Source organism: Triticum dicoccoides, chromosome 6A, assembly GCF_002162155.2.
Source record: "Triticum dicoccoides isolate Atlit2015 ecotype Zavitan chromosome 6A, WEW_v2.0, whole genome shotgun sequence".
Taxonomy (NCBI): Eukaryota; Viridiplantae; Streptophyta; class Magnoliopsida; order Poales; family Poaceae; genus Triticum; species Triticum dicoccoides.
The window spans coordinates 567,263,060-567,272,627 of NC_041390.1; the positions used below are offsets into that span (position 1 = coordinate 567,263,060).

The 9,568-nt window shown below is 48.3% G+C and overlaps 1 protein-coding gene across 1 annotated transcript; it reads right to left on the reverse strand.

Moving 5' to 3' along the window:
- Window positions 1-444: 444 nt before the first annotated feature.
- Window positions 445-5,883, reverse strand: LOC119317997. The gene is made up of 8 exons (XM_037592503.1): window positions 4,574-5,883; window positions 2,485-2,568; window positions 2,181-2,220; window positions 2,024-2,085; window positions 1,603-1,700; window positions 1,330-1,397; window positions 1,139-1,246; window positions 445-1,029 (listed from the first exon to the last, which is right to left on the reverse strand). The coding sequence occupies exons 1-8, from the start codon at window positions 5,847-5,849 to the stop codon at window positions 633-635; spliced, it is 2,133 nt and encodes a 710-aa protein (XP_037448400.1). The 5' UTR covers window positions 5,850-5,883; the 3' UTR covers window positions 445-632.
- Window positions 5,884-9,568: the final 3,685 nt, after the last annotated feature.

Sequence of the window (9,568 nt, forward strand, 5' to 3'; positions counted from 1 at the left end):
CTATTTGTTGTTGAACTATTTGATTTTCTGTAATGAACTCTGTAATAAAAAAAACTTATGTTCATAATTGAACGCCGAGCCACGGCGAACCACACCAAGTATGGGCCGATTATCGCCCATATGGGGCCTTTTATTTGCCGAAAATGGGCCGAAAATTGGGCAATCTCGTCACTGGACGCCCAATCGCCCCTAGCGCCGATTCTATCGCCGGCTCGTCCCCAGGGTGTGATTTTTATGTCTCCTGGGGGGGCCAACGGCTGGAGATGCTCTAACTTGCTCAACAGCTTAAAGTGATCACAACACCTTGTCAGTGCCATCTGAACCTGTGAGAGCCCAGAAGCAGATACAACATATAGCCGCAGATGTCCTTCAGGTTCAACAGCAAATCTATCGGATTCAGGAAAAAGGAACAAGAACAAAAGCTGGCACCAGGGATCAGGCTGATACATTAACCACCACCAATATAAACCTCCTTCATTTAACACCAGTTTCCAAAACACTACCTTTTTACATGCACGGCACAGGAGCTCCTAGCTAGAATATGCTCTCTCTTTTCTTTTCTTTTCTTTTCTTTTCTTTTTTGATTGACATAATTACTCTTCTGTCACAGAGAGAATAACAAGATACTGGCTCTATGACATTAAAGTGAGGTGACTCAACGCTCTTGCGGCGACCGCTACCAATACGCAGCCAACAAAATACAGCCAATACGAGTACCCCGACCGGCGACCCAGAACCTGTGCCTGCTTCTTCTCCCCACGAGTCTCTAGAGAGTCATCCGAGTCGGGTCCCACTTGCTGCCATTCATCAGATTCATCCTCCGAGTCGGATGACCCTTGCTGCCATTCATCCGATTCGTCCCCCGAGTCTGATCCCCATTGCTGCCATTCGTCAGATTCATCCTCTGTATGGTCTGGCTTCTCCAAGTGTTCACATACTAGTGTTTTTTCTTTTTGTTCCAGGCAAACATCTACAAGTACCTTTTGTATGCTCCTGGGCATACGGTTTAGTGGTACAAATTCCAAGATGCTGAAAAGATGGATAAAAGTGCGAAAAAGAAAAAGGTCAGTACATGGTTCTTCTGATTTTGAAGTAGAGACGGATTTATTTATTTATTTTCTATTTCGAGTGGTAGTACCTGTCTAGAGCTCCAAGGGCAACCCTGATTTGACGCTTCATGGCTTCAGTTGTTGATGGATCACTCAGAGGTGACTCCTTCAGTAGTTTATAGAAATCGTCCAAAGCTCTGGGGAAGCAAGAGGCGTTAAATAGTCCCACAAACAAAGTGAAGTTCATAAAGTTTCCTCGTATACACACACACATACATACCGTAAGCAGGAATCTACAGCCATGGAAGCACCTTCTCCTTCACCATTATAGGAAGCATAGTTTACCACCTGGACCAAGTTTTTTTTAAAGGATTTAGGTAACTACACAGTTCATAATCTGGAATACAAATACACTAGCGACGGCTGTGTCATAGTTTCAAGAGACTTCGAAAAAGAATTTGAAGCTCTGGAAGAAAATATGTGTGCACAGTTTGAACTCAGAACATGAAAGCCTGGACTAATTAAGCCTGCAAGTCACCAAAACAGAACTTACTGCCTCAATATCGAAACACAGAGCTGATGCTGGACACCAGTAAGGTAGTGATTTGCAGCATGCATCACAAGCTGACCCCTGAGAACCCAACCATTCATCTGCAAAGGACCAAACACCAAATACATGTGAATATTCTGGTCATCACAGTCAATTTACAATATACGCAGAAGCAAACAATTGTTCTCTAACAATTTAGCAGATATGCTTGCTTAACAGAAATTCCAACAATAGTATTATTGACTTGAACAAGAATTTACAGTAATGCTGCAGATTAAACTGGGAGGACATGTGCAGAGGTAGTAAGGAGATTAATTCGGAATCAAAACTCGAAGCATAAACATCTGAACCTGAAGATGTGGTATATTACAACCAAATCAATCCCATAAAAAAGTAGTAGTTCAGGAGTGGACTTATCAATTACCAAGTTCCCTGAACCAGCGTTGAGTGAACAGCACTTGCAGAGCACACTGTGAAGCACTCATCCTGGCAATAGGCAGCCAACAGCAGCAGCAGAAATCAACACGATGTCATGCAAATGAAAATTCAAATACAGGTAAAGATAGCAATGCATGAGTTACCTCTTAAAGTAATTGTCCACTGGGTTGCCCATCTCAGGCCCTGCAATTTATTCGACAAAGGAAGAGTTATATACAAAAGATGGGGAAAGAGATGATACAACTTCTCAAGGGGGCATTTTTTTATGAGAGGGGGGGATCTCAAAGTGCTTGTTCTCTGGATATTTTTTACATAATATGCAATGGTAGGCATGAGATAGCATATCATTTAAAATAAATGGTACCGAAAAAAACAGTGCATAACATAGATAACAAAGTAAATACGGAACATAAACGCAGATCAACATGAACAAGAAATGCGACTTGCCTCTTATCCTGTTCTCGGCTTGAATTTCCTCTTCTTCCAAGATTCCTCCATCACAACCAACGAGTGGTTCTTCAGACTTGTTTCCTAATTGGAAAAAAAAATGACAGTGACAGTCTGCCAACGAATGCAACTGGGAGAAAAATGCAAACTAAAATGTGTTCTCCCTGTTTGATTAGAGAAACGGAACAAGTTGGCACATCACGGCTTCGAACCCCATAAGCATGACACTAATTATTGAAGTCATGTACCAATCATTCCACAGAAATCATGAGGACAGTCTCTGCCATGAATCAAAACTCTAAGCATGCATGTCTGCACCTGAAGATGTGGTATATTACAACCAAATCAATCCCATAAAGAACTAGTATTTCGAGGAGTGGATTTATCAAATTAATCATTCCACAGAAATCATGAGGCATCTTGACTCTATGCCAAGCAGACAGTCTCTACCATGAATGGTTATATTCCAGCTTGTTTCCTAATAATTGCCAAAAAAGAACCAAACTGACAGTCTCTGAAATATGCAATTCAGAGTAAAATGCAAATTTTCCCTGGTTGATTTGAGGAACAGAACGAGTTGGCTCATCACCACCTCACATCGCATAAGCACCATGCCAATAAAAGAAGTAATGTACCAATCATCTCACAAAGATCCTGAGTCATCTTGACTCTCTGCATTGACAGTATCAGCAGCTGTTTCACCTTGCATACTGGTAACTAACCACAACATGAAACATTAACTCATGAAGGTTACTGAACTGGCTGATGATTTACAAGTTTGATGAACAGCTAAATTGTAATGAACACAAACAGTCTAATGCCAATAATGTCAAAACTTAGGGGCTGTTTGGTTCTAGGACTAGCATTGCCACACTTAGCCACACATTTTTGCCAAACTTGCCTAAGGTTAGTTCATTAAAATGAGAGCCACAAGTTGGCAAGCCTAAGGGAATCTTGCCACACTTTTTGTGTGTATGCCATGTGGGGCCCAAATGTGACTTGCCTAAGGTGTGGCTTAAATCAAACACTCACCTAAGTTGGTCAAACTTGCCTAACCTTAGGTGTAGCAATCTTTGGCAAAGTTAGTCACAAAACAAACAGCCCCTAAAACATAGTTGTCCTAAGTAAAGACTTAACCAACCAAGAGTTCACAAGATATAATGGTAAGCAGGCCCATACCTGACTCGTGTGCAGAAGGTTCGACGGAACAGGGCCCCCAATTTTTTATGTTAAACTATTACTTAGTGCTGGTTTAGTTGGGTTAATAATGAGGCATAATACTCCACTGAATCTGTGGCAGAATTAACTCTACACCAGGCCCTGCTCCACATGGCCGAAACTCACGCAAGCCCCCGCTTTCTCTCTCTCTCTCTTCACTTCTCTTTCTCTTTCTTTTCTAGCGCGAGCGGCTTAGCCCAGTTCTTCAAATCGCCGCTTAAGCAGTTTAATTTCGTCGCGATTTGCATGGAATACGTCCGCTGTTGCAATGAACAGATACAAGGTTCAGTACTCTGCTTCTTCTGATACCCTTTGATGTTTGTTGCCGCCCCTACGATCTGGGTGCGTCGATTGGAGTTGGAGGCCCGGCCAGAGTGCTTGTTCACCTATTCATCAAGAGGAGAACCGGAGGAGCAACTGGGCATGCCCTACATCCAGACTTACCGAAGCCACATGCGCCGTCGCGCGATGATGTGCTTCCAAAATCAATCAAAGATTGTTTCATCCCATTTTGTTTCCATGTTATGTTTTTAGAAAAGGTTTTTTATGAACAATTAATTGAAGATTTTGTCTCAAGGAATGATAGAAAGGATGGCACGTTTCTGCTAAAGAATGTTGTACTTTTGAATACTTAGATTGCTTCTTGGTAAGATGCAATTCTTTCAAAATTTGTACCACCAACATGACACACTCGCATGCACGCACGCATGCAAACACACGCACGCAAAAGCACCCCCCGCGCGCACACACACACACACGAGGGCCCAATTTTTGGTTTCGCACTGGGTCTCCATTTTCTTGGGTACGGCCCTGATGGTAAGCAAATCACATGACATGAGGTATGAGGAGAAAGAAGGCAGAATAACCAGACCTTGGGTCATGTTGTTGAGGTAACTGGGGAAGGCACATGGGGAGAACATTGTACTGGGGCAGTACCGTCCGGTCGAAACCGGGGCTAGTCCCTCCACAACCGTACTTTTCATGTCAACGGCGATGACCCAGGCCTTGTCATGTTCCCCACCCACCTTGGCCATGATGTGAAGAAGATCATCGTTGCGCACGCTCAGGGTGGGTAGTAAGAAAACCAGTTTCTTCAGCTCTAGCTTATGGGTCTCATGGTTCCACAGCTCAGGCAACAGAGCAGAATATCTTGGGTCAACCGAGATGTTAGCGACATCAACTCTGGTGTGCTTGCGCCAACTTCCCCAAGAGATGTTTCTGATCCATGTGGTGGCTCGCCAGCCTTTACCCTTTATCATGCAGTCAGGTCCATCGAAGCCTATCTCGACGAATTTGATCAGACCGTCATAGCAGGCGACATCGTGGAAGCATTGCGCCGAGTGACGAGTGAGACGGTAGTAGGGTGTGATGCAAACCCCTGGCGCCGGGAAGGGGATGTATTTTACGACAGGACACTCGTCGAACAGGTTGCAGAGGAGAGTAATGCCGCGTGAGATATCAACCCAGCCCAGCGCGCTTGCTCCGACCGCGATCTGCTTGGAGGTCGCATAGGGACGCAACAATGCGGCGTCAGACTCCGATAAGCCCATTGAGGCCTCCTTCTTGCTCCAGGAACATGTCTCTGACGAGAAGACGTAGGCATCGAACTGCCACTGCCAGGCGTCACCTCGGGCAGTCCAATTGCGATCGAGGAAGGCGACCGCGTAGCGCTCGCCGCCGCACGGCAAGAGGCCAAGCTGGTGGGATTTGACGGCCTCGACGCCGGGGGGCTCCGGGAGGAGTTGCAGTGAGGGCGGCCCCGCGGCGCCGCGGGCCGTGTAGACGAAGTGATGGGTGGAGATCCGCCTCTCGCTGCGGAAGCTGAATCTGACGCGGAAGAGGACGAAGGCGGCCTCGGCGCAGACGACCTGGGGCTCGCCGGAGAAGTCGTCCTCTTGGAGGCCGGGGCAGTGGACGGAGAAGTAGGAGACGCCCGGCGGGTCGACGAGCCAGAAGGACACCTCGACGGCTCGGCCCTCGGCCGTGCGGCCCTCGGCGGTGGTCGCGTTCCGGAACGCCGAGATGCGCGCCGTCTTGCGGAGTAGGACCCAGTCGGGATAGGCGGAGGAGCGTGGGGAGGCGCCGCCGGCGATGTATGGCCCGGTCAGGGAGGAGGGGTTGAAGGAAGCGATGGTGATCCACGCCATGGATCTCTCTAGTGGTCGAGGGCGGCGCGGCCAGCGATTATACTGGGAAGCCCGGCCCGACGCTGCTCCCGGGCCGGGTTCGGGCCTAGATTTTGAGCCCGATGACCGGGTCGGGCCGGGCCTGGGCCCGTCGTTTTTGCACTTTTCTAAAGGTCGGGCTGGCCTGGAGCCCGGCGGGCTTTTACGTGTTCGGGCCAGGCTTGGGCTCAGAAAACAGGCCCGATGGCCGGGCCGGGCCGGGCCCGGGCCTGGGTTTTTTGCGTCGGGCTTGGCTAGGCCTGTCCCGAAGCCCGGCTCGGCCCGAGGTATGGCCAGGTATACCAGCGATGCTAGACTTACGGACAAGCTTTACGGATTAGAAGTTGCAGGGTGAGATGGCATGAACTGATTTGGAGGAGGCAGACCCCATCGGGAAATGCAAGGGGTGGGGGGTAGTTCTGGCCATGGGCAGCCCGGCCCGGTCGGCCCGACCCGGCCCGACCCAACCTTGTCCATGGGTCGGGCTCGAGCCTAGGTTTTCAGCCCGAAGCCCGGGCCGGGCCCGAGCCCGTCGATTTCGTCATTTAAGGAAAAGGCCCGGCCCGTGGCCCGAGGCCCGGCGGGCTTTTAGTGTGATGGGCCGGGGTCGGGCCCGATTTTTAGGCCCGACGGCCGGGCTGGGCCGGGCCGGGCTCGGGCCTGGGTTTTTTGCGTCAGGCTTTGGTTGGCCTGGTCCGAAGCCCGGCCCGGCCCGAGGAATGGCCAGGTATAGTGGGGGGCAAATTAGGGAGGGGCAGGTCAGTCCGTAGGAGTGATTCTGTAAAAACGGCCCGTATGTTGAGCATTTTCGCGGCGCGGTGAGCTAGGGCACGGCCGCGGGGGATTGGGTTGCCTTCCTCTTTTTTTTTCCTACTATAAGCTCAGTGTGGTAAACGCTTTTCTTTACATACAATTTTGGGCAGCAAATATGCATCTCCATTCACTGTTACAAAGTACTCTCTGATTCGGATGTACTTCTTCCGTTTCAAATTATTTGTCACAGAAACGAATGTATTTAGACTAAAATACATCTAGATATATTCATACCTGCGACAAGTAATTCGGAACAGAGAGAGTATATAAACGAATTTTAGTGTCTTCACCTACTTTAGTATGTATGCATTAGTAGTTTATATTAAAATATCTAAATATTTGTGAGCGGAGGAAGCAGAAGTTTATATACTCCCTTGATTCATAAGTATAAGATGTTCTAACTTTTTTCCTAAATATATGTTTTGGTGTGCTCGTTCACTCATTTCAGTCCATACAATGTATATTGAAATATTTTATTTGTTATTATGACTGTTTTGAAACAAAGACACTCAAAACTAGTTGATGGCTGACCCCCCCCTCTTTCGGTGCCAATAAAATCGCCCATCTGCCACCCATCAACCCTCTTTCGAGACCCCAGCATCCCCTTCTTCTTTGGTACCAATAAAATCGCCCATCTACCACCCACCAACCCTCTTTCCAGACGTCGCCATCCCTTCCTTCTTCGTTACCAATAAAATCGCCCATCTGCCACCCATCAACTCTTTTCCAGACCCCGCCAGACAGCATGGTACTTTTCGGATCTCCGACGATGACATGGTAGTTGTCGGTCCTGGCTCTTCACCCCATCTCCACTTCGCCTCACTTAGCGTTAGATACATTCATTTGAGTGACAAGTAATTTAGGACAGATGGAGTAGCAAGCAGGGTCTACATCAACCAGAATACTCTCGGGTTTTATACCTCAATCTCAATACCTGGGATGTAAATGGCATGATAAACGGTGCCGCAAGGCCCGTTTAGTTGCTCGATAGTTCATTTTGTCATGAAAAGAAACTTGTTTAACTGGTAGGCCAATAAGTGGGCTTAAATGGGTTTAAACACGCGCCATTTACATACTTATCAATACCTCAACTTGATTTTACAGCCTACAGAAACAAAACATGAGTCAACTCCATCTTATGATACAATAAGCAACGGTGTAGGCAAAAATGGCAATCAAGTAAAACAACTGATACTTCATTCACCTACTGGGTACAACCAGGATTGAGATCTGGGGTTCTAAATGGAGTTAACTTAGAAGAGCATAACCTGCCACCAGTTTCTTCATGCACGCAAGCAGCAAGAATGAAAGGATCGATATGGTTGACTAGAGGGGGGGTGAATAGGCAACTACCAATTTTTAGCTTTTCTTTACCAAATTAATCTTTGCATCAAAGTAGGTTGTCTAGATGTGCAACTAGGTGAACAACCTATATGATGCAACAACAACAAGCACACAAGCAAGCAAGGGAACAAACACTAAAGAGCTTGCACAAGTAAAGGTAAGAGATAACCAAGAGTGGATCCGGTGAAGACGAGGATGTGTTACCGAAGTTCCTTCCTTTTGAGGGGAAGTACGTCTCCGTTGGAGCGGTGTGGAGGCACAATGCTCCCCAAGAAGCCACTAGGGCCACCTTATTCTCCTCACGCCCTCACACAATGCGAGATGCCGTGATTCCACTATTGGTGCCCTTGAAGGCGGCGACCGAACCTTTACAAACAAGGTTGGGGCAAACTCCACAACTTAATCGAAGGCTCCCAACAAGACCACGAAGCTTCACCACAATGGAATATGGCTCCGAGGTGACCTCAACCGTCTAGGGTGCTCAAACACCCAAGAGTAACAAGATCCGCTAAGGATGAGTGGGGAATCAAAAATCTCTCGGTGGAAGTGTAGATCGGGGCCTTCTCAACCACTCCTGAGCAAATCAACAAGTTTGGTTGGCTAGGGAGTGAGATCGGGCGAAAATGGAGTTTGGAGCAATAATGGAGCTTTAATGGTGGAAGAGGTAGGTCAAAGGAGGGAAGAAGACACCCTTTTATAGTGGGGGGAACAATCCAACCGTTACCCCCCACTCAGCCCCGCAGAGAGCGGTACTACCGCGGGAGCAGGGCGGTACTACCGCTCATAAGCGGTACTACCGCTCCACCTCAGCGGTACTGCCGCGCTAGAAGAGAAGAGGCTGGGGCTGGGACCCAGAGCGGTACTACCGCGGAGGCAGGGCGGTACTACCGCTCGCAAGCAGCACTACCGCCACTACTACTGCAGCTAGTACCGTAAAACCCGACACGAGAAAATGCGCACTCGAGTCGAGGCGGTAGGAGCACGGAGCCACGGCGGTACTGCGGCTGAGGCCATCCAGCGGTACTACCGCTTGCTGAGCTTCAGCCGTACTACCGCTATACTGCAGCTAGTGCCGTAAAACCCGACACGAGAAAATGCGCACTCGAGTCGAGGCGGTAGGAACACGGAGCCGCAGCGGTACTGATGCTGAGACCATAAAGCGGTATTACTGCTCCGAGGAGCGGTACTGCCGCTTAGTGAGTCTCAGCGGTACTACCGCTGTGGCCCGCGGTACTACCGCTGGGTCCAGGAAAACACGCATAGAGGAGAAAAGAGGAGCATCAGAGAGACGGAAAGAAACGGTGGGTGAGAGAAGAACGTGTACGTGTTGATTCCACCCAAACCATACCGAAGCAGATCCCCTCTTGATAGTACGGTGACTACTACGAAACTTAGTCCACCAACAAAGTCACGAAGGAAGCTACACCGTCTTGAGTAGAGCGCCGAGGGAAAATAATCGTTTCGTGCCGAAGGATGAATATCTGAAAGAACTCAAAGCACCCGATTAGTCCGCAAATGCATTGTCATCAATCACCAAAACACCG

Bases quoted from the DNA above. Each gene is read 5' to 3' on its own strand.
- LOC119317997 (XM_037592503.1), bottom strand. From the start codon at position 5,849: ATGGCGTGGATCACCATCGCTTCCTTCAACCCCTCCTCCCTGACCGGG. The intron at 2,221-2,484 runs GCAAGTCGCATT...AATAAATTGCAG, and splicing joins AGCCGAGAACAGGATAAGAG to GGCCTGAGATGGGCAACCCA. The intron at 1,398-1,602 runs GTAAGTTCTGTT...AACTTGGTCCAG, and splicing joins TGTGTTTCGATATTGAGGCA to GTGGTAAACTATGCTTCCTA.